The 27,311-nt window shown below is 32.7% G+C and overlaps 1 protein-coding gene across 1 annotated transcript; it reads left to right on the forward strand.

The window, feature by feature from the left end:
• The first annotated feature begins 4,515 nt into the window (after positions 1 to 4,515).
• Positions 4,516 to 27,311, forward strand: LOC124541181 (segmentation polarity homeobox protein engrailed-like). Its single transcript, XM_047119044.1, has 3 exons — positions 4,516 to 5,470; positions 25,312 to 25,403; positions 26,243 to 27,311. Exons 1-3 carry the CDS (start codon positions 4,705 to 4,707, stop codon positions 26,471 to 26,473), a joined length of 1,089 nt encoding a protein of 362 aa, XP_046975000.1. The 5' UTR covers positions 4,516 to 4,704; the 3' UTR covers positions 26,474 to 27,311.

Below are 27,311 nucleotides of genomic sequence, written 5' to 3' on the forward strand. Positions count from 1 at the left end.
TTATATTTGGCAAACGAGCAGGGCTTACCTGATGGAAAGTGTATTTATGTATGGTGACTGATCGCCTTAAGTGCTTTCGTGTATCGCGTAATTCTGTAAACATCGCTCTCGCCCGTGGTTCCGTCCATTTTTATTGCGATAATACTCGCCTCGCGTCTGTTTTATTGTAATTAACGTAACAGAAAACATTCGGCCATGTTGGATTGGAAAAATAAATAATCAAAATAATTTATTTGTTTAACTTTTATATAAGTTACAACTTGTTTTCTAACATACAAAATCAATAGATATTACTATAAATAATTAAGAATTTGTTTATTATAATGTTTTATTTCATACTAGCAACACGCCCCGGCTTCGCACGGGTGCAATACTCATACTAAATATACTTACCTACTGCAAAAGATGTTACGACATCACATTACAAACTTCTAAAATTATCATTATTTCTTTACTATATTGTCCATGTATTATATACAAATAACCTTCCTCTCGAATCACTCTATCTATTGAAAAACCGCATCAAAATCCGTTGCGTAATTTCTAAGATCTAAGCATACATAGGGATAGCGGTAAGCGACTTTGTTTTATACTATGTAATGATAATGATGATTATGCTGGCTAATTAAAAAATCAAGATCAAAATATATTTAATACCTACTCGAGTAAATTTTTACAAGCATTTTCAATATGTTATTTAACATACTATATTAAGTGTACTATATCAAATGAAGCTACCACCGATTCGGTATGCCTATTCTACCGAGAAGAACCGGCAAAAAATCATTAATTAATGACGCTTCTGCCTCATACAGCTTACAGAACAGTAAAATAGTATGTAAAGGTAGTAAATATTAATATATTAATAAAATCTATATTAAAGTAACTCTGTCTGTCTGTCTGTCACTTTTTCATAACCAAACCGCTAAACTGAATTTGATGAATATGGTATGAAGCAAGTTGGAACCCCAAGGAAGGAGTTACTACAGCAAAGGACTACTTACTAAAACGCGAGAAAAGATGACGGTGACTGCTAGTACGTATATAAATCATAGTATGTATTTTGATGTTGTAATATTTTTTTTTTTTTTTTATGGTATAGGTTGGCGGACGAGCATATGGGCCACCTGATGGTAAGTGGTCACCATCACCCATAGACAATGACGCTGTGAGAAATATTAACTATTCCTTACATCGTCACTGCGCCACTAACCTTGGGAACTAAGATGTTATGTCCCTTGTGCCTGTAGTTACACTGGCTCACTCACCCTTCAAACCGGAACACAACAATACTGACTACTGTTATTTGGCGGTAGAATAACTCATTTAACACACAAAGTCGTGTGTAAGCCCTATAGAAGGCTATACAAGATGTAAATGATTACTTCATTAATAAAGCTAATTCTAGACAATTATTATTTCCAAAGGGCGCCATTAGTGTTGAATAGTAATGAACTTACGTCGTTATTGTATTTAGTTGGTTTAGTTTGGTCTGTATTTATTCTATACTAGCTAAACCTGCTTTACTCCCACGAATTGTATAAAACACAAACTTTCAACCCAAGTTTTATACCCTTAGGGGTTATCTAATGTCTATCTACACCCTATAAGGAGTCATTCTGCCAAATTTCGTTATATTAAATATAATTCATACTCTATAGCGCCCAAATATATTTATTTGCGTGTAGTTTTATCGAATGAATAAATTATTATTTAATGTATGCAATTTATCTAAATAAATTATATATGTAATATCTATTGTTTTTATTTTAAATTTTAGTATTTGTATTTTAATTGGGTTACCGCCCGTCAGTATCAAAAAAGGGTACCATTGAAAATCAGCATTGGGTGTCCACATCTATGAATTGCTGAATGGTATACCTATTTGGGACACGTGACATACCTATATTGTAGTTGTTCTTTTTCTTTATTTTTTTTTGTGTAAATTAGGTATAAGTTATTTGTATTTGAGTTATTTTTTTATTATTATTATTTTTACGTTTTACTTTGTACCTAATTGTCATTTTGTCCCAAATAAAAGTGTTCTTTCTTACTTTCTCAAGAATCATGTAGCTTTCTACGGTGAAAAATATTAAAAATGGATTACTAGTTTTGGAGACATACAGACACACAAGAATGGTCGCTAATAAGGATTAATGGATTATGGCAGATATATAGATCCCTTAAGTAGAGCCTTGACCCAGTGGTATCCTTTTGAATCGTCATTTAAAAACTGTATTAAGTGAAGCTACCATCGTTTCGGAAATTAGATTCTACCGAGAACTGGCGAGAAACTCAGTAGTTACTCTTTTTCAACGTTTAAAAATACAGTCAGGTTGGTTAATTACAGTTATATATGTATGTAATATATCTGTATGTATGTCAGATATAGCTCATGTGAGTTTTTTTACTGACGTTGATTCGTCAATAGATGGCGCTACAGTACATAAAAGTATTCGATCTGTGAAACACAATGATGTTTATTTATGAAAATTTATATGTTGTTATTCTATGTTTTCTAGTTAGTTACGTTAGCTACAGTCGAAAGGTCGAAAAAAAAAAACAAAAACTAATTTAAACTTATTTAATTAAAAGAAATTAAAATAAAACTTATTTCCTAATTAACATTTCTAACCTCGATGTAAGTAATTGGAATGAATAATTAAATTATAAAATCACATTTGCAATGTTACACATACACTTAGTTTGGTTCTCACGACGAAGCAATCGCTGCATCATCAGTCCTCTTGATGTGTGCACGTAACTAGTTTACCTACCATTTTGTCTATGTAATATAAACATTATTACAATAGTGAGTATTAATATAAAATAATTAATTAACATTATATCATAAATTCGTAAAGATTTTCTAATACCAATGAAATCATTATCATTTCGTATCAAATCAAGATTCCAACTTTCAAAGAACACTGATGTCTATACTATAAATGTTTTAAGCAAAGGGTTAAGGGTTTTTTCATACATATTACGGAACTCTAAAAATCAATCCTACGTCATATCTAAAGGTGCGTTTGCACCTACGAAAAAATTGCAGTTATACCTACTGATGTTAATGGCGGGGTGAAGGGTGCGGGGGAGTGCACTTGATCGCTTCTGACATGAAAGTAAAGTAAAGTAACAGCCTGTACATTTCCCACTGCTGAGGTAAGGCCTCCTCTTCCATTAAGGAGAGGGTTTGGAACATATTCCACCACGCTGTTACAATGCGGGTTGGTGAAATGCACATGTGGCAGAATTTCGATGAAATTAGACACATGCAGGTTTCCTTACGATGTTTTCCTTCACCGCCGAGCACGAGATGAATTATAAAGACAAATTAAGCACATGAATCAGCGGTGCTTGCCTGGGTTTGAACCAGCAATCGTCGGTTAAGATGCACGTGTTCTAACCACTGGGCCATCTCGACTCTCGAATATTCATGTGCTTAATATTAGTTTATACCTAATTCATCTCGTGCTCGGCAGTGGAAACAAACATTGAGGAAGCCTGCATGCGTCTAATTTCAACGAAATTCTGCCTTTGCATTGGAGCATGGGACAGCAAGGCTAAGCCCAGTAGTGGGAAATTACAGGCTGTTGTTGTTTGTTGTTGTGAAAGAAAACGTCATGAGGAAATTGAGTTATTGATAGTCATGTGTCCACTGACCCTTGGAACAGCGTGGTGGTCACTTCAAACCTTTTTAAGAAGATTCAAGAACTCTACACATCCGTGGGACTTAACCGAGCTATTACTTTGCTATAGATATCTATAATATTATATATGTGAAAGAAACTCTGTCTGTCTGTCGCTATTTCACAACCAAATCACTGAACCGAAATTGATGAAATTTGGTATGAAGCAAACTTGAATTCCAGGAAAACATATATTATTAGGCTATTTTATTGCCATGACAACCAACGCCCTAAAACGCGAAAAGCCGCGCGCGATTACTAGTTATAAATAACAGAATCCATTTTCCTCATTAAAATTAACGTTAAGGCATCCTATCAATTATATTTTATTAAGTTAATTTAACACGGTATTTAAGTTAATAAAACAATTTACATAGCAAGTATCAAAACTACTCCATTAACGGCACACTATAAATCTACACGTATACAACATAATTACACGCAATCGGGCAATTTGTAAAAAAATACCTAAATATCAAATAATTTTAATACAAGATGGCGTCCTCTATCAATATAATAATTCTGTCAAACTTTAATTGAAATTCTGCTCCGCGTTCAAAGCGCCCGCAGTATTATTGATACATTATGATCCCGCGAACGAGCCATAGCAATTTACAACTAAATACACAATCAGGTTAAATCAATTGTCGCTGCCCTCTCCCTCTCTAACCGCGAAAGGTTCGCGCTCGAGCGAACGAGACGGAAGATGTTTTCCGTCGCGCAATGGAGCGCGGACACGCCCACAAACGCAAAGTGGAGGGGATGGAAATCTTGTTTGTTCTAGGGCGTGTCTCCCGCGCGGCGCGTGGGGCGCAGTCGACCGGTGGCCGCCGCCGCGAGCGCATTGTCGCGTCAAACTTTGACATTTCAATCTGACAGCGGCTGTCACGATTCGAATTTTAAAAAAAGTATACAGTGCGATTAAGAAGTCATGGTCCATTGATGTTAATGATATACAAACGCGTCTGACATTACGTTTCGATAACAGTCGTACCGTGTAAACGATATTGTGATGGCGTTTGAAGACCGCTGCAGTCCTAATCAGGCGAACAGCCCCGGTCCGGTTGCCGGACGAGTGCCGGCCCCGCACGCGAACCCGGGCAACGTGAGCTACTGCCCGAGCCAGTACACCTGCACCACCATCGACTCGAGATTTGACAGATCGAACATGACCGTTGTCAAAGTCCAACCGAACTCACCGCCTCCCAGCCCAGAGCACAACCAAAACGATATGGACTACCAAAACTACTACAGACCTGACACGCCGGACGTCAAACCGGTTCTGCCAGCTGACAGGTTCGAGCCGGACAAGCGGAACCGCCAGCAGCCGCCAGCGTCCATAGCGTTTTCAATCAGCAACATCCTTCACCCGGAATTCGGTTTGAACGCGATTCGAAAAACGAACAAAATCGAGGGCCCCAAGGCGGTTGGGCCGAATCACAGTATTCTGTACAAGCCGTACGATCTTTCGAAGGAGTATTCGAAATTCAATTTCGAATATTTGAAATCGAAGGATGATTTTGGCGCGTTGCCGCCGCTCGGCGGTTTGCGTCAAACGGTTTCGAACATTGGAGAAATTCAAAAAGAGAAGGAGGTATCAAAGAGTATGGAGGCACAAAAGAGGCCGGACTCTGCTAGTTCCATGGTGTCGTCAACGTCAAGCGGTGCCTTGTCTACGTGCGGGAGTACAGATACAAACAGCCAGACGTCACAGGGGAATGCGAACTTATGGCCAGCCTGGGTGTACTGCACCAGATACAGCGATAGACCTAGTTCTGGTGAGTACATTTATGACATTTGTTTTTTTTTTAATTAGACAAAAAGTTCGTATTATTTTTGGCATAATGTTATCGTGCTTTTGCACATCATCTAGTTAGTTAACTCTATGTGAAAAAAAATAACGTAGTTTATTATTATCTACATTTGATTACAATTAATATTCTATATTTAAATTTACATCTTCGTATTAATATTATATTATGTGCGTTGAATATACGAGTAATATATTCGCATTTTTTTTAAAGCAAAAATGTTGCTATCTTTGCTTACCTTTTTTTATTTTATAATTATTTCTTTTTTTTACAACATTTAAAAACAGAATTAAAAAACGACATAAATATTATAATTTATTATAATCTTTGATTTATCGCTTAATTTGTGAAAAATTTATGAAAACATTTATATCTCCATATTTAGTTAGTTTTATAAAATGTTGTGTATAAATTGGAAGCTGAATTTTATAATACGGTTTGATACACCGTTACAGGTAGAGTGAGCCAGTGTAATTTATTATAGGTAGCTGTGAACATTATATAAAAAGTTAAGACTAATACATTTAGAATATATTTGACCATCAAACAACTTTACCATTTTATTATAGCATAGGTGGCGGACAGATTTGATGGCAAGTGGTCACTGCCTATATCATCGTTACAAATTCTTAATAGCGTGGTAGCGTCAATGGCGTAGCAAGGTGAGGAAGGGCCCCGGTGCATAGAAAAAGAATCGGGCCCTCACCCCCTCTATCCCTTTCCTCATTAACTAATAATTACCCTTTAAAATTATAGATACCTAATAAGGAATCTTGTGTGCAGGGTCGTGATTTTCTAGCTACAGAAGCTTAAGGTATAGTTTAGAGGGCCCCCTGAACTCCGGGGCCCTGGTGCACTGCACCTCCTAGCCCTACGATAGCTACGCCACTGGGTAGCGTTTTCAACAGACTCAAAAGTGCTCTCATGTGCCTACTTGAATACAGTATATTTTGACAACCATTCCATACATCATGAATGCGTTATCAAACTTCAGTTATACTATGTTATGTCCTTTGTTACACTGGCTCACTGTACCTTTAAACCGGAACACAATAATTGCCGCTTAGCTTATATTTACTAGTAGACGCCCGTGGCTTCACTTGTGTTTTAGTCCTTCCTTGCAATTCAAGTTTGCTTCATTTTTTTATGGTAAAGGTTGGCGGACTAGCATATGGGCCACCTGATGGTAAGTGGTCACCATCGCCCATAGACAATGACGCTGTAAGAAATATTAACTATTCCTTACATCGTCAATGCGCCACCAACCTTGGGAACTAAGATGTTATGTCCCTTGTGCCTGCAGTTATACTGGCTCACTCACCCTTCATACCTAAATTCATGAAATTTGTTTCATTGGTTTGGTTGTGAAAGACAGATAGACAGAGTTACTTTCACATTTATAATATTAATTATGGATAATATAGATAAGTGGATGGTACCCCAAAGCCCGCCATCAAATAGCTATTCAAACAGTGATATAACCATTAATTGACAACATATATAACAGCTACAATAGCTGATAATTATGCATTTATTAAGAACTGGTGAGCTGTGGACATGGATGGCTGGTCCAGTAAGGGACATGGCCTGTTTAATTATGTTATAAGTCTACTATCGCCTGAGCAAGTTATGATGCGGTTTTTTTATGATCATAACTTACGTGCATGTTAATAACTTAAAAAAAAAGTTACGGAAATGAATAATTTAATTTGCAAGAATGTTTTTCTTATTGGAAAACTGTGACGTCATTGTAGTTTTTTTTTATTGGGATTTCGAGTCAATAGAATACGTTATTCGAATTGGTGTAACGGAAACGATTTATCGTGAAACTTACATGTATTAGACAGTTATATTAAAATGCCATTTTAGGTTAAGTTAAACGATCTTAGGCCGTAACATATAGATAGTATATGTTTCGAATTTATACATATAGGTTTATTGATACAGTAACTAGTTTTAGTTCATATTTGTATATATATATATTTAAGCATTTAATGTTGTTAATTCTTATGTTAATAAAGTTATCTACTTTCGTTAGTAAATAACTATTTTTAAACTCATAATATACGCGGATTAAAATATATAGGTTAACATAATATCATTCTAACTAATGAAGCAAAACTATTTTTATTATATTTAAGATTAAACAAAATGGTAGTATTCCTTTTTAGTTCGATTTCAATATGCTGAAAGAATACAAAGCTATATTCCAATTTCCTATTTCTAACAAGAGATTTCCCAAAACAATTAGTAGTTTAAAAAAAAATGCGTATTGAATAATTTTAAGCCCTGTTATAAGGAACGAATTTTGGGAATTATAAAATGACACCGATGCCACAATTGCTACAAAAAAAAAACAAACAAGCAATGACAAGTAAAAAAAGCCGGGAATTTGTTTCGCGCCTTTCGAGTCTGTGGTGACTTTACCGAAGCTGTGGCTAATAATGATTGCGAAAATTACGCGTAAGATTTCGTTCGAAATTCAAAAATTGTTATTTTTTTAGTATAGCAACTGTTTAATTAATATTGATATTTATTTTTTGTTTTTAATCGAATTATTTGTATTTAATACTTACATTGCACGAAGGCTGTATAAAATTAAGCCGTCGGTTATATTTGTTCAAATAATTTTAACTTGGCAACTATTTAATTTAGTATTATTAGTTAAAATTTACGAGATATATTTATTGATTACAAATCGTGTTGTCAAAACGTTTAACGAATTACTTTTGACAAAATCTTGGTTTATGTAGGAGTAGTTTGTTTTATTTTATTTTTTTGTTTTTACGGTATAGGTTGGCGGACGAGCATATGGGCCACCTGATGGTAAGTGGTCACCATCACCCATAGACAATGACGCTGTAAGAAATATTAACTATTCCTTACATCGTCAATGTGCCACCAACCTTGGGAACTAAGATGTTATGTCCCTTGTGCCCGTAGTTACACTGGCTCACTCACCCTTCAAACCGGAACACAACAATACTGAGTACTGTTATTTGGCGGTAGAATAACTGGTGAGTGGGTGGTACCTACCCAGACGGGCTTGCACAGAGCCCTACCACCAAGAAGTAGTTTTCCGACTGTGATGTACCAAATTCACGCATTTTCATTGTATTAAGTAACACAGATAAATAATTATTGGACAATGCTGTCTGTATAACACGCCTTGAGTATAATCTGTGCATTTGTCTATTAATTTAGACAAGTGACATTTCGTATAAAAATAATATGCCTTTATATCTTTATGTTATTACTCAAAATAACTTTACCGGAGAAGCGTTGCTTCTTTTAATTAACCGAAGTTTTTTTTTAATGTTAGTAGATAAACAGCCAAGTCTGCCTAATGATCTTTATTATAAATTTTGGCATTGTACTGCATTGGAATTTGATTTTATTCCCTTGTATTTATACTGGCTCACTCACCATTCAAACCGGAAGACAATAATGCTGAATATTGCTGTTTAACGGTAGGATATGCCGTCACGAGTGGGTGGTACATAACCAATAAAGCTTGTAGTATTCCATCAAAACACAAAATGACATCTACGCAATTTTAAAAAACTGTACCAATATTATATAAATATGAAAGTAGCTCTATGTAAAAGAAAAGCCGTATCATCACTACATAGTATAAAACAAAGTCGCTTTCTCTGTCCCTATATCCCTATGTATGCTTAAATCTTTAAAAGTACACAACAGATTTTGATGTGGTTTATTTTAATAGATAGAGTGATTCGATGTGGAACTTTACAGCAATTATACATCAGAATATCACATAGGCTACAATTTATAATGATTTTATGTTATAGCGTCATAATATAACGATATATATAAGGTACGTGAAGCCGGGTCGGGTCGCTAGTATTTTTAATTCAAGTAGGCTTTTACAAGCACTTTTGAATCGTTACTTAACAACTATATTAAGTGAAGCTACCACCAGTTCGGAAAGTAGCTACCAAGAAGAACCGTCAAGAAACTCAGTAGTTACTCTTTTTACCATTTAATAATAGTCATGTTAGTTAATTACAATTATATAGTCCCGCTTCGCAGTTTCACTCGCTTTTTTCAAAGCATCGTGACAAATAACAATATTCTCGTATATTATACACACGTTGAATTATACGGAGAGAGTTCAAGGCGTTTTATATTATACGCGTGACGACAAAGTATTAAACCTGTTTCACTTATAAAATAATGTTTAATTCATATGAATAATTACATCTCAATAAACTAAGGACGCGATCAGCTGTTTCAGGGTTGCTGTTCACAATAAATCTATATTTGAAAAGATTATTTAGACTGGTATCACTTTTTAAAACGCGTTCGATGTTTAAATTGATAATGTTTTAGAATGTTTGGATATTATTACAGTTTCATATTTCAGTGTTCTATATTTAAATTGTTTCTGTTTTTTTTTTTAATGTGGTGTTTGACATTCCTTATTAACAGTAGTTCCATATTTAAATTGCTTTTTTCTCATTTCATTGTAGATATGGGTTTTTATTAGTAAAGTTCGTTTTTACTAGACGTTCCATTTTTGAATTGATGGCTATAATTTTTCTGGAATGCATTGAATATAATTGGGCGTTAGTTGTTAACACTAGTTCTATATTTAAATTTTGTTATTTTTTTTTTATAATGAGAAACATTTTTACTCGTATCGTTTGACATGGATATGAATTCTATTTTTAAATGTTTTTTTTTTTTGAATAACAATGACAAAGGCTGTCTTCAGAACTTACTTCGAACTCTTAGAAATGTCATGAAATCAAAAAAATCGATTTTATAAATATATTACAGCTCGTTTAACAACTTTTAACTTTTCGAGTCAAATTCAATTATTAAACTACCTCCATTTTAACCAGCACGCCACTGATGGTTATCTATTATTTTGAACGCGATTACGAAATGTCAGCGTAAAAAAAAAACAAAATGGACTGATAGCATTATTAATTTTTCATATTCCGCCATCTTGATTACGAAAGGTGTTTATCAATTATAACTGAACCCTCGGAACGAGTTAATACGTTTTTGTTTCAACGTCGAGTCACGAATATTAACTTGAACCAAGTTTTTTGTAGACGGGCTCATACTCTACCACGTGGTAAGTGACCAAGACGACCTCCGTGGTCGAGTGGTGTGTACACCGGTTTTCAATGGTCCACCACTCCGAGGTCCCGGGTTCGATTCCCGACCGAGTCGATATAGATTATCATTAGTTTTCTATGTTGTCTTATGTCTGGGTGTTTGTGGTACCGTCGTTACTTCTGATTTTCCATAACACAAGTGCTTTAGCTATCCAATCCCAATGTAAGATCAGAGTAATATATGTGATGTTGTCTCATATTTATTTATTTAAGTGGTCACCACCATAGACACATTACTTTAAAACAAACATCCCTTACATCAATGTAACTTGGCCACTAAGATGTTATGTGCCTTGTGATATGGCTGTTTCAAATAACAAGAATAGGTTTATTACTGTATATTGTAAATTGACATTATATAAAAAAAACCCGCTGAGTTTCTTTCGCCGGTTCTTCTCAGGTCTGAGGTATTATATTCCGAACCGGTAGATTTTAGACAATCAATGAGAAAGTGTAAAAACTTCTATTTTTAATAAAGGTTTTTGACTTTGACTTTTATACTAGGTTATCTTTAATCACTCATCATCATCATCAGCCCGTTTTTGTCCACTGCTGGGCATAGCCTTCTCCATGCGCACGCCACTGTGGACTTTACTTTAGCTACACGCTTTTATCACTACATAGTATAAAACAAAGTCGCTTTCTCTGTCCCTATATCCCTATGTATGCTTAAATCGTTAAAACTACGAATCAGATTTTGATGCGGTTTTTTTTAATGGATAGAGTGATGCGAGAGTAAGGTTTTTGTATATAATACATGGAGAATATAGTAAAGAAACACTGATAATTTCAGAAGTTTGTAATGTGATGTCGTTAATAAACAAATTCTGTAGTATATTTAGTAACAGTATTGTACCGGGTCGCTATTTAAAAAAAAAATCAAACACAACAATACTAAGATTGTCTCCTGACATCTCACATGTAAAGTGTGTGTTCTATTTGTAAAATCTACTGATAACTCTGAGAAGTTTCACTTCGAAAAAATCTTATCTGACATTAAATTCAGTTAAGATTCTCTTTCAATCAACATTAAAGTCTATTAAGAATCTAATTCCTTACATTATTTATATTTATCTATATTTAAATATAGTATCGTACTATAAAATAATAATATGCCAAATTTATCTTTGTGTGCGTGACAAGCTGACAACACAAACGTCACACTACTTTACTAGAGTGCGTATTAGTGCCCAACTATTGGGCTACATACTATCTGTATTTATATTATTAATATACAATCTAAAAAGCTAAGATGGCCCAGTGGTTAGAGCGCGTGCATCTTAATCGATGATTACGGGTTCAAATCCAAGCACCACAATATATATGTGCTTAATTTGTGTTTATTCATCGTGATGAATTCTGCATGTGTATAATTTAATCGAAATTCTGCTACATGTGCATTCCACCAACCCGCATTGGAACAGCGTGGTGGAATATGTTCCAAACCCTCTCCTTAGTGGAAGAGTTACTAGAAAGTACTGTTAATATACTATCTAGATATACTGTAACTTGTATACTCTTAAGATAATGTATATCGACATAGTTCTAATACTATATTAGGAAAATGAAAAAAATACCAAGCCCGTACCAAACCAAGATGGCGTTGGCGCCCCGATGACAGCTGTCAACTTGACAAGACATGACAAGTGATAAAAACATGGCGTTATGTATTAATAAAATATATTTCCTATTTCGTTTGGAGTTGTTATATATTGAAATATAATATACAACGACACCGTTACTTTTCATATGTTTTGTTAGACTTACTTAACCGTCTGTTTATATATGTTTTTGTATATATTGTTAATTTAAAACATACTTAAAATCATGTTGGAACTTTCGGTCTTATTAGTATCTTTATCAGTGATATTTCTTGCTGTTTAGTGCTCGTGCATAAGGATATATTGCACCATGCAATTCCAGTTTGAATAGGTGTATGGAAACCTTATAATATTTTATACTACCGCCTAAAACGAGATTTATTTAAAAATATTATTTCAAATGTCCAGTTCTGTTGCCTATTGTATTCTGGTTGGAAGGGTTGAGTGAGCCAGTGTAATTTGGCAAAAGATTAGTGGATTGGCCATGTAAGTAATTATTATAATAGCTTATGTCACTAAAATCTTCTTCGTTTGATGATCTGCCAACCTAAAAATAAAAATTAAACACGCATAAATACATTAAAAAAAAAAAAACATTTTTTTATTTACTAAGCAATCTTACTTATATTTATAATTTAAAACGATAATTACAAACACAAAAAACAGTCATAATAAGCAATTAATAAAAATAACAATAAACAAAAAAATGCTATTCAAGAAAGTATAAGAAACTTTTTAAACGAAACTCCTTGTATAAACTTTCGTAATAAAAAAAACATACTTCATTCATACAAACAGCCGCCTCCCACAGATGTCATATCGCAGATTAAAAAGATAACCAATGACAATATAATTACGTTTTATTTCGTTCCAATTTTAAATTATCACTTTTAAAACTCGTTCGCTAAAGACAAACCAGTTATTTTTTTTTAATTTTAGCACACAGTAATACGCGTTATGCCTGTTAAAAATTAATTGTAATTTAATACGTGAATCTTTACTAATAGTTTTCGCTATTGCCATAGATAATTAAATATTAATATAATTAATGTTTAAATGACTGCTCTAATGTTCTTTTTTTAAATAATTTCTTAATTAACACACACGAAAAGATTTATTGAGCAAAACTAGTTCAACTCAGTCCGTTTTTTTTTTAATTAGTCAAAGACAAATTCATAAGCTCAACAGATAATATAAAAATCGCAAGTCTGTTTGTTGTGAATGTTAAATTAGGTACGTTTTAAATTTATAATAACGATTGAAAGTGTAATTAGTTAGGTTCAGAAAAGTATAGAAAGGCTTTGAACGGAAATGAATGACAGAAATACTATTTGACCATTATTACCGTTATGACATTTTTAAATTGTTCTTCATATAAGCATTTAGATATTTTCGTGAATTTGTTGCTTTTGAATTACTAGTTTTTGCATACGGCTTCACTCATGTTAGGAGGTCATGTGTCAAAAAAGTAGCCTATGTCCTTCCCTGGACTTTAAACTTGCTTCATACCAAATTTCATCAAATTCGGTTCAGTGGTTTGGTAGTGAAAGCGTCAGACAGACAGGCAGAGTTACAGAGAACTAAGATGTAAAGTGCTTTGTGTCGTTACACTGGCTCACTCACCCTTAAAACCGGATCACAACTGAGTACTGTTGGTAGAATATCTGATGAATAGGTGGTACCCAGACTTACGAGCCAAGCAATAGAATGCTATGCAAATAAATTATGGAATTTTAAATGAATCTTTAGGTATTAGCATTTAACGTACCATCAACAATGGCAAACATAATGTCCTATAATTACACTGGCTCACTATTCAAAATCAAAATACACTTTATTCAAGGCTTTTACAAGAACTTTTGAATCGTCATTTAACAATTAAGTGAAGCTACCACCGGTACGGAAAGTAGCTACCGAGAAAAACCGGCAAGAAAATCAGTAGTTACTCTTTTTCAACATTTAAAATATAAAGTTATGTTAGTTAAATACAATTTATGTATTATATATCCTGCCTGGAAATCAACTTTCATTGAATTCAGCGGTTTGGTCGTGATAGAGCGACAGACAGACACAGCTATTTCCACGTTTATAATATTCGTTTAGAAGTTCAGATTGTTTTTTTACTTTAAATCTTGTTTAGTTAATCAGAGGTGTTACGAGTATGAAAACGAAACATGATTCGGATACATGAATAACATATTTCTAGTTTCAGATACGGTTACGAATTTATTACATCAGATTATCCGATTGTTTCGTATAGTGTTAGTTGTCAGCTGTTAGGATTAAAAATGAGCCTCTTTCTTTACTTAATTTTATCAAATTATGTCCAATAATGTAACCGCGAAAGACCAATAATTAAATTATTATGACATAATAATGGTACAATAATAAGTATGCGTTGAGTTGTCAATTTGACATTCAATTAATTTACGTAAAGTCAGCTTGTTGAAATTAAGTAACATTTCGGTTTATTTAAATTAATATAATTATAGTAAATATTTACATAGGAAAGTAATCTTCTTATGTATATACAAATATGAGCAGTATTTTTTTCAACTGGCAATACATTTTTTTATGTCAATGTCATTGTCAAGTGACTTTTTTGTTTTCGAATCGTTTGAGGTTCTAATTGTTGAACGCAAGCTCGAAAACCGCGGTGTCCACGACGCAGGTGTGACGAACTCACGGACGAGACAAAAAACTAAGACATGAAGACGTCAAAAGATCACCCATTCCGTCTGTCCGAATACAGTCAGACGGACAACATTATATATATATATTCAAAAATTATTAATCGCCATTTTGGTAAAATCACTTAAAATAAACGACTTATATAATCCGATATTTTTGTAAAGCTTTTACGGGAAAATACAACGCTTTTCAGAGAAGATAGTATTGTTAAATTCAGATTTGTCATGACAAGTGCGAATATTAGTATTAGATGAAAAAAAAAAAACATAATTTGTATGGTAACACTTACTTTCAATAAAACTAAAAATAACTTAAGAATAAAATACGTAATATAAATTAAATAGCAATGCATTTTGTCAACAATAATATAAGCGAATTATTAAAGTTATATTTATCTAAGAGGGTACCACTAGTTCATCATTACATCAAGAAGTTAGTAAGTGGTCATCTCTAAACATTGGCAGTGTAAGAAATGTAAAAAAATAAATAACATAATGTACCTTGTGCTTTGTTTATACTGGCTCACTCAACCCAACACTAATTATTTATATTAGACAAATAACCCAGAGGAGTACAAAAATTTACAGAGTAAATTTAAAAAAAAAAAAAAAGTAACACCTCTAAATTTCCCACTGCTGGGCTAAAGTCTCCTCCCCCATTCAGGAGAGGCTTTGGAACATATTCCACCACGCTGTTCCAATGCAATTTGGTGGAATGCACATGTGGCAGAATTTCGATTAAATTAGACACATGCAGGTTTCGTCACAATGCTTTCCTTCCCGCCGAGCACGAGATGGATTATAAACACAAATTAAGCACATATATATAGTGGTGCTTGCCTGGGTTTGAACCCGGAATCATCGGTTAAATTGCGTTCTAACCACTGGGCAATCTCTAAATTAATAAGATTAATATAATATAAATAAGGTAACATTACAGTTATAGATAGATAAACGTTGAATATAGATAGTAAAAGATATAAAAAAGGAAAGCAAGACTAGTAGTACTTAATTATGTTAATGCTAGCTATTGCGAGGCATACATATATGTAGTTGTTATGTAATCGTACTATATATAGGTGTACGCCATTTTGTAATGACTCCACGGAACATTAAACGATATATTTGCTAAATAGTTACGTTTTAATTGTTCAATCTATATTTATATTATAAATGTGAAAGTAGCTCTGTCTGTCTGTCTTTCACTAACAAACCGCTGAACCGAATTTGATTAAATTTGGTGTGAGGCAAATTTGAACTTTAAAGAAGGACATAGGCTACTTTTTTAACTTTTGTAACCTAACACACGAGAACCAACACCCTATAACTAGTTTTAAATAAATTAATCATTTCACTTCCATGCTTGGTTGTGTAACGAATAAATTTATTATATTGTGACGTCATTTGAAATCCAAGATGGCGGATGATTTGTATTCGAATAATTTTGGTTCGAAATGCTGTTGAATTTTTGATAATAATAACACATATTGTCTATAAATAAACTTTTTCTGTTCACTGTACTTATACAAGATATTTCGATGTATTTAATTGGTGTGATCATTTCTGGCTACTGTGACGACTGCTTTTGAGAAACGTAGGGATGTGATACACATTACTGATCGATATATCGACAAATAAACAAATTAGGTTATATTACAATTAATATATTTTAGTGATCTATATAAGAGATGGCCCAGTGGTTAGAATACGTGCATCTTAAACGATGATTGCGGGTTCGAACTCAGGTAGGCACTGAATGTTCATGTACTTAATTTGTGTATATAATTCATCTCGTGCTCGGTGGACAAGGAAAACATCGTGAAGAAACCTGCATGTGTCAAATTTCATAGACATTCTGCCACATGTGTATTCCACCAACCCGATTTGGAACAGCGTGATGGAATATGTTGCAAGCCTTCTCAAAGGGAGAGGAGGCCTTAGCCCAGCAGTGGGAAATTTACAGGCTGTTGTTGTTGTTGTACATAATAAATCAACATAGCTCAATTATGATAAAGATTCACATTTTTTCAAATTTTCCAATCAATTAAACAGACGTACTTAAACAAAGTCCGTTGTAATTGTAAAATCGTACCGCAATCGAATAATTAAACACTAATTACTGTTTCCCAACGCCAAATATGGCGGCGCTATTTAAATAGAATCCGTGTAATGCGTTCATGCTGAATTAAATCAAAAAATAAAACTCGCACCATGCATTAAGTATTCGAGTCTTGGGTATTTTACCTAATTAAACGTTTCCGTTGGGAAATATTGTAATAATTAGAACATAGCTAGATGTAACTGTGATAGGACTTCACTAGTCCATCGATATCGATGTTAGTGATGTTTAAATATCAATTGTATGAAATTTTTTGATAGGGCCTGGTAATATTATAGCATTGGCAAATTCTCTTATACATATGTAGTTGTATTTCTATAACATGGATGGTCAAGTTATGGGCCATTTGATAAGTGGGCACCACAGCCTATATATATTTTTTCTACGCAGTTCATTACTTACTTCAATGCGTCACCAATCTCGGGAACTGGTTCAATTATCCTTCAAACCAGCACAAAACATTCCAAGATATTGTTGCATTGTTATTTCAATATTTGCGAAAATAGAAATGTGTAATACTTTTACATACATATATAATAATATATATTAAAATTTGTTTGTTTTTGTGTTTGGAGAGTCTAGAGCTACATCATTCTATAAAATATCACTTATTAAATAAACTACAACGCAAGGGGCAAATCGTTATAACAATTTAATACATCCAAAAGCTATTATGAATTTACAAAATTGAATATCAATTAAATATCAATCATATTTAAAAGTCGATCAAAATGACCGTTTTTATCGATAAGCGTTAAGCTCGAAGCGCATCACTATCCCACCTACCGGGAACCGGCCACCAACTTTTACGGTTTTTCTCTCAAAGCATTCGTTAATAACTTGATCTCAAACTGTCTTGCGTTTTTTTTTATAATCCAACATTCTATACTTTTAATACGATCGTTTCGTCTGTACGTGGGTAATAACGCTTAAATACTCAATTATATATAGCTACGTGTGTTTGTCCGTCTGTGTATGTCATTTTTTTTTTCGTCGGTGCGTATAAAAAGTTTTGGTTTTCGATGCAAACTTTTTGAATAAAACTTTATTAGTTACGTGTAATTTTTGAGATTATCGCTTTTTAAGGGATGATTATTAACCCTTAAGATGCTAATTGGTATCACAGATAAAAAATCTATCAATGTTTTTTTTTTCTTAACAGAAAAAGTCGAATAAGAAATATAGTTTTGTAAAAATAAACGTTAATAGCGCAGCATTGTTGCACATCACTAATGTCGAGCTAATTTTGGTGAATGTAAATTTCATGATACCATTTTAAGGATAATGGCTATATAAATGTATGTCTGTCTGTCCGTGACTTGATTGCTTATGATTGATTTGGTTTTACAATTTTATAACTTTTTTTTTATTTGGAATATCGAATAAGTATTGTACCTACTTGCAAGAAAAATACATTATTTTGATTCCTTTTAAATTCACATTATTAAAAAAAATTAAATATTTTTTATTAATAAGTTCAGTTTGGCTGAATTTGATGAGCCTTAGGCCGATTTTTTTATTTCATGCGACATTTAAAAAAAATATAACCAAAATTCTATTTTTAAATTTGAAAAATATCTCATGCTAAAAGCCACGAAAAAGGTTTTACACCTGTTTTTTTTTAATCTTCGAAATTGTACCTATTACGTAACACACCCTATCACCCCTGGTTTAAAGAAAAATCAATTTCATGGACTTATACAATTCAAAAGAAATACGACTTTATACCTCATAAAATAGAGTCCATATTAGTATACTATTCCTTTCTACTTTAAGCCGTTCCAATATATACAAAAATGAATCTTATACAGTTTGAAATAAAGTTGTTTTTTATATGCAGATAGAAAAAAAATTAAGTCCTTAAATGTATTGAAAAGTGATTCTTAAAACAAAAGCACAAGTTTGAAAATAGAACGATTTTTCGTTTATTGAAAGTATGTTTAAGGAAGACTAAATCTTAAAGGATTTTGTTAAGGTCGTTTATTGAATGCGAGAAAATTTTCGTAACACGCAGTGAATATGTAATAGAATTTATGGAAGTGCTAATGATGGATGCGGTATTTATATTGTTGTTATTATTTTGCATTATAATAGTAACATATTACTTTTTTGAATGTTATATTAAATATTATGTACATAGATTAATTATTGTATTAATTAATAATAATAATGTTGCGTTCTAAACCGGAAATAGTTCATAATGTGTATTAAGGATTAACATTTAATATAAGTTAAGTTCTTAAAAATAGATTATTCAAGTAATAAAGTATTTGAAATTTATAAAAATATATAGTTCAAAAATAATAATGCCGTATCCAATATTACCTCTGCATTTCTTAACTCCGCAAAATCAATGTACTTCAATAGTTACAAATGCGTGAATGTTCAAAGATTTTTTTTTATCCTTAGAACAGAGAAATCCATAGAGCGTCAATGTTATACAAAAAAAAAAATTTATTTATTTAAATATTTTAATAAGAAGTATAGAAACTTAAATTAAATACACATAAAAAACACTTCGTAACACCATCATCATACCAAAAATAACGCACGCCTTTTAAACATATCGCCGAAATAAATACGAGATTTTCGACATATTTTAAGATTTTTCAAAATGACATCTCTCAAGCTATGTGACTTGAATGCAATTTAACATTTATGTCTTACTCGGAATAGCGCCATTTTGTTATTTAACGTCAAAATGGCGGATAATTATCGAGCTGAGGGAATGAATTATTTCAACGAATTCTGACGTTATAATTATTTCTATACAATCCTTAGAACCGTGACTTCGCTCCCTTTAAGCGGATATATAGAGTCACTTAAAGAAATCTAGTTATTTTATATAATGACTAGTATACCCCTAAAGGGGGGATACATTATTAGTATACAACAAACAAATAACAACAGCCTGTAAATTCCCACTGCTGGGCTAAAGGCCTCCTCTCCCTTTGAGGAGAAGGTTTGGAACATATTCCACCACGCTGTTCCAATACACATGTGGCATAATTTCTATGAAATTTGTCACATGCAGGTTTCCTCACAATGTTTTCCTTCACCGCTGAGCACGAGATGAATTATAATGACAAATTAAGCACATGAAACAGCGGTGTTTCTGTTTGAACCCGCAATCATCGGTTGAGATGCATGCGTTCTAACCACTGGGCCATCTCGACTCACATAGCGCATACATTTTAAATTTCAAGTATCTTACTCTAGAAACATCGTATACCCCTTTAGGTAGTATCGTAAAGTATATTCCTAGTGATGTCTACTACCTGTAAGTAACCTAGTTTGAAGTTAGTCAGTAGTATATATTCTGAGATTTCGTGATCAAGTAGTTTTGCTTATATATACAGCTATAGTTGTCGCCGCGACTATGCTCGTATTTAGGGTGTTGGTTGTCACGTGTCAGGCAAAAAAGTAGCCTATGTCCTTTCTTGGAGTTAAAGTTTGCTTCATACCAAATTTCATCAAAATCTGTTCAGCGATTTGGTCGTAAGCGACAGACAGACAGAGTTACTTTCACATTTATATCTTTGTCTATTTAACACATTATATTATAATTAAAAACGTTTAAACTTATTAATAATATAAATGAAACAAATTGCTATTTAACAAAAAAAAATATAACCACGCAAAAATTTAATAATTACGCTTAATTGAGCAAAACCTAGCGCTATTCCGTGCAAACATTTCATTGTTCTTAAAAGAATTTAAACAACATAGAGTTTTGAAATATAGTTAATTGTTAATAATAAAATTGTAATAAGTATGACAGTGATGGCCACCCATTTAATATAATATCAATATTATCAATATATCTATATTAATATTATATATGTGAAACTGTCTGTCTGTCAGTTCTTCACAACCAAACCAGTGAACTAAATTTGATGTAATTTGGTATGCAAAAAATCTCCCAGAAAGGACATAGGTTTATTGCCTAAAACATAATAATCATGCCTAGTATGCCATGCCATGCCATGATGACTAGTATTAATAACATTCCATATACTCTAGTGGTTAGCAACATATATATAACAGTATGTATTAATACCACTGCTGGGCTAAGGCAAAAGGTTTCGAGTTAATTCCACTACGCTTTTCCAATGCTGGTTGATATCACATATCGCAGGTTACCTCACGATTCACCTTTACCTAACACGAGATGAATTATAAACACTGATTAAGCACATGAAAATTCAATAAAGCTTTTCTGTGTAAGAAAGAGTTTTACTGGACCATCGTTGAACTTTTTTTATAAGTAGCTATATTTTTTTTATGGGATAGGTTGGCGGACGAGCATATGTGCCACCTGATGGTAAGTGGTCACCATCACCCATAGACAATGACGCTGTAAGAAATATTAACTATTCCTTACATCGTCAATGCGCCACCAACCTTGGGAACTAAGATGCTATGTCCCTTGTGCCTGTAGTTACACTGGCTCACTCGCCCTTCAAACCGGAACACAACAATACTGCGTACTGTTTAGCGGTAGAATAACTGATGAGTGGGTGGTACCTACCCAGACGGGCTTGCACAAAACCCTACCACCAAGTATATATTTGGAATATTTCATTAAATCCATGCAAAAGTCTTCGCTTAATTGTGCAAATATGTATTTAAATATTAAAATAAAACACACTTGTTTTCCTTTAACAATGAACGGACAAAACTGTATACTTTCATTATTACTACATAGTATAAAAAAAAAAAAATACAGACGAATTGATAACCTCCTCCTTTTGGAAGTCGGTTGAAAACAAAGTCGCTTTCTCTGTCCCTATATCCCTATGTATGCATAAATCTTTAAAACTACGCAACGGATTTTGATGCGGTTTTTTTAATAGATAGAGTGATTCGAGAGGTAGGTTTTTGTATATAATACATGGACAATATAGTAAATAAACGCTGATAATTTTGGAAGTTTGTAATGTGATATAAATAAACAAATTCTATAGTATATTTAGTATCAGTATTGCACCCGTGCGAAGCCGGGCGGGTTGCTAGTATATGTATATATTTAGTATGGAATTTATTAAGGACATCTGTTGTAAGTAACAATAACTCGTTGAAAGATCGGTGGCTGAGTAATTAAGCATTTAATGACTTAATTACAACAATTATTACATTACATTTAAATGTCAAAAGTATTTTTTTTAATATTTCTTTTTTTTTCATGGCAAAGATGTAAATCTATAAGTCCAAATATTCTTTTTTTAATATGGTTTTTTAATTGAATTGGACAATAAATATAGAAGACACGAAAGTTAAGGGGGCTTATAGGGTAACAACCACATGGACATTCCCTATAAATTGTCGCCATTACACTAACGAGCAGGGATGGTATGTTAATATGTAAAGTTACACAATTTGTCAGTGCGTTTTTATTTTAAACCACTAACTGTTATTGCTTTTACTTAAAACCACGTAAATTTGGGGGAAATTTAATAATCTAACAATAATAAAAGAAGGTGGAAAGAAAAAGTTTTTATATAAATAAATATTAAAGAAATTCTGTTCTCCATTTTAAATTTCGAATATTTGTGACAAAGCTCCTTAATTCTTATCTATGTACATAATTATATACATTTCTGAATTCAAAAAAAGAACGTTTTAAAATAAAGTCAAAGGTATTTAAACGGTTAAAGAACGCTCGGAAAGCAATATTTTTCCGCGTCCAGAAACATTTCGCCTCGTTACGGAAAATCCTTTATTTCAAGAGTTTGTTTAATTAAAAAGCCGAATAAAAAAACTAACTGCCCGCTTTTATCGGGTGATGAACGGCCCTGAAACATACACACCCCGGCAAACGAAAATAAACCTTATTCGAAAGCAGTAAAACCCAATTTCAATAATCGTTTATCACGCGCCCGTTCCATTTTTCAAACTCTAAAAGATTTGTGTTTACACCATTTCCTGTTCTATTCTTAAAGCAATAAAACTCAGAATTCATTAAATATACATCGTTTCCATTTCAAAAGATTTCCCCCAAGCGAATTTGAATCGTAAAACTGCGTAGTAAAATTCAGAAGCGTTAAATGTGTCGCTAATAAAATTGTTTAGTTTTAAAACGTAATAAGTCAAATCAATTTCACGGCAATTCGAGTCTTGATAGAATTAATTTAGAGGTCATTATTGCTTATTGGGTAGACACATGCATAAAGTCAATTGTACGTGTCAAGCGAATGATTTGACGAATTAAAAATATCACACGTTCGAATTTTAAATTTGAAATGGAGGCAGTTTTTTTAAAGTACGACACAACTTAGATGTAGCATCGGCAAATTCAATAAAATCGATTGCCGATTTAAACTATCAGTTCAACCCGAAAAAGCAAGTGCATGTAAATCGACGCGTCAAATTAACGAATATATATCATATGATATTTCAAGTTATTACGTTTGTGTAAAGATTATATTCGCACGAGAAATAAATATTGATTATTTGGTAGTGTACTTAATTCGGGTGTGATCGGTCTGCCGATGCTACATATAAGTTGTGTACTATATCAATTCTATAAAATAAAATCGATACAAGCGCATCTTGAATCTGCCTTTATCTGACTGTACAGGAAAGCGCAAAAGTGTTTATAGCCTGTTCCTCCGCTGATAGGGGTTCCCGCGTAAAGATTTATTACGAGTACACTCGCACGCTAAACTGCGATCCTTCGCCACAGATAAAATAAAATTTAGTGTTCAAATATAAGCTACTCCCACACGCACGGGACTATAACACTTATGTTAACGAAATGAGGTTGAATATATGTATTAATTTATTAAAAAAAAACCTTTTCATGCTACCGTATTTAAACGTTTACGTTTTGTGACTAAAATCATTTCAGTTTTATTACGTTCGTGTAATGAAAATGTTATTTCATATAATTTTACGTAATTTTTTTTTTTAATTTCATACAAAGATTTAAGCTCGTAATAAAACAGTATTAAAAATGTATTGTTAAAACAACTCAATTAAATTATGGTAATTAATATGAAACATAACCTTATACGATAAGGTTTTTTTATTAAGAAATCTTAATTATTGTTTGAATGTATATTTATAGCTATTAAAAGATTTAATCAGAAACGTGATTAATTTTACATATATTTTTATTTATGTATCCATATAATCTTTAGCACTTTTATTAAAAAAAAAAAATCATGATGTTCAATTTTTGTGCTACGTGTAGGGTGGCTTTTAAAATCACATTTTAGTATAACTTTAGTCAATAGTTTTCAAAAAAAAAGTTAATTATTTTTAATTATAAATTTTCATAAAAAGTGTCAAGTTTAAAAAGTATTATGGAAAAAGTATTGCTTTATACAAATACTAGCAACTCGCCCGGCTTTGAACGGGTGCAATACTGATACTAAATATACTACAGAATTTGTTTATTTACGACATTACATTAGAAACATCCAAAATTATGAGTGTTTCTTTACTATATTATCCATGTATTATATACAAAAACCTTCCTCACGAATCACTCTATCTATTAAAAAAACTACATTTAAGTATACATAGGGATATAGGGACAGAGAAAGCGACTTTGTTTTATACTATGTAGTGATAATTAATTGCTTTACTGGTAACACTAAATAATGTAACTATTTAACAATATTTAAGTTACTGTATCGTAATTACATGTTGTTCCGTTTTCGTATTGACGCCATTTTGTAATAGATAATAACAGATAATTAAACAACGTTTATTTGACTTCCATTTTTAAATTTGGAACGGAAATTAGATTATTTTAAAGATTTCTTCAGCATTCTCATAGTTTGTTTAATGGTCACCATCACCCATTGACAATGAGGCTGTAAGAAATATTAACTATTCATTACATCGTCAATGTGCCACCAACCTTGGGAACTAAGATGTTATGTCACTGGCTCACTCACCCTTCAAACCGGAACACAACAATACTGAGTACTGTTATTTGGCGGTAGAATAACTGATGAGTGGGTGGTACCTACCCATCAGTTATTAAGGGCAGAAAGGCCAATAAGTAGTAAAGATAATATATTTTTATTGATAAACCATTTGAATTTTAATTAGTATTTAAAGAATCTTCTGAAACAACGACTAAAAATGACTATTCAAAAGTGCTTGTAAAAGCCTACTTGAATAATATATTTTAATTTTGTTAATTTAAAATATTGATTTTGAATCGATCTATCCAGAGTTACTCCCAAGTTCATGATATAATATTCGTTTAACATATATGTTTCATTGTCACCAGGTCCCAGAAGTAGAAGGGTGAAGAAGAAGATGCATCCAGAAGAGAAAAGACCGAGAACTGCCTTCAGTGCTGCACAACTCGCTAGATTAAAGGTAAGTTAATCTTAATATACTTAAACTTACAAATAACCAATGATGTTCTAGTGAACAGATATGTTATTAACGCGCAAAAAGTGAAGACTAGAAAACGTCCTAATTGGGACGTTTGCCTTTAGTCGTTTTACGTAGTAATACTTTATAATACATCATAATTACGTAGTAACACGTTTTGCGTAATAAAAACATCTAGTTATCCCTTTTACTTATTGTTTTTATCAAGCTATCCTTTTTACATGTAACGAAATGTAAAATAAACGGTCCCCGGCGCGGCACACCTTTTTCTGTTGATTTGTATGGATATAACATATCTGTTTATTAGAATATCATTGCAAATAACTTAACAAAAACTATTACAAAGAATTAATAGTCATAGTAATAATCCTTTCGGTTTATAAATTAATTGGAAAACGATATTTTTAACCGACTTCAAAAAAAGGAGGTTTTCAGTTCGATTGTTTGTATGTATGTAGGTATGTTTGTCCGCGATTATCTCGCGTTTGGCTAAAGCTATTTGGATGCGGTTTTCAGAAAAGCATTTGTTACATTCAGGAGAAGGTGTTAGCGCTTTAATAAACTCTATAAAAAGGAGGTTCTTAGTTTGATACGTAATTATTAATACTATATATACTACTATAACTTGTATATTAACGACTTATATATTAAGGATAAGCCGTCGTAATCACGATGAAAGATAGATAGTAAACATATAGAAAGCCCATAAAGCCTATGATGTAGAGACAAGGGGAGACTATATGCAAATAAACTTACTTTTTTCATTCAAAAATATAAGAATCTTAATATTATTATCAACTAATAGTAAATATTGTCCACAGCACGAGTTTGCTGAGAACCGATACCTAACCGAACGCCGGAGGCAGGCCCTCGCTGGAGAACTGGGCCTGGCAGAAGCCCAGATCAAGATCTGGTTCCAGAACAAACGAGCCAAGATCAAGAAGGCAACTGGACAAAGGAACCCGCTGGCTATGCAACTGATGGCCCAAGGGCTATACAACCACAGCACCGTGACAGAGAGTGACGAGGAAGAGGAGATAAGTGTGACGTAAGCGTGACGTATGATGCTTGTGACGTCATATCGGCTCGACAATTTGAACTTGGCCGTTCCAGCTACCGTGCAACCTGATTTGTTTTAAATAATCTATGCTATTTGAATTTCGAATACTAGATCTTTGAAGTATTTTCTAAGAAGACTTTTGTTTATTTTTTATTGTTAAATTATTAATTTAAATTCTTCCAAAAATTTAGAATGATTTAATAAATTTATCTTAGCAAATTAATATTTGTAATTTATATGAAAAAATAAAATACAGATAACGAAGACCGTATCTAATAATACTTTGGCTTGTCAGATTAGAAAAAAAAAAACTGTCAAAAATCGTAGTTGAATTCAATCGATATAGAATAGAGTATAATAAAATGGTTCCTGTAATATAGTTGTAGATTAAAAAGAGTATTTATTTCATTTCATTGAGTTTGTAAGTCATTTTAATGCCGTCCTTTTCTCGCATATGACGTCAGATCTGTTCATACAATCGCCTTCCTATCAAATTTGTATTAGCTATCATCACATAGTATAAAACAAAGTCGCTTACCGCTGTCTATGTATGCTTAGATCTTTGAAATCACGCAACGGATTTTGATGCGGTTTTTTTTAATAGATAGAGTGATTCGAGAGGAAGGTTTTTGTATATAATACATAGACAATATAGTTAAGAAACATTGACAATTTCAGAAATTTGTAATGTGATGTCGTTAATAAACAAATTCTGTAGTATATTTAGTATCAGTATTGCACTCGAGCGAGTTGCTAGTTTATATATTAATCTCATGAAGCATACAGAGTCATCATATAACTATGTCTAGTACTAACGTACGTCGTTTAAT

Source organism: Vanessa cardui, chromosome 27 (genome assembly GCF_905220365.1).
Source record: "Vanessa cardui chromosome 27, ilVanCard2.1, whole genome shotgun sequence".
NCBI classification, from domain to species: domain Eukaryota; kingdom Metazoa; phylum Arthropoda; class Insecta; order Lepidoptera; family Nymphalidae; genus Vanessa; species Vanessa cardui.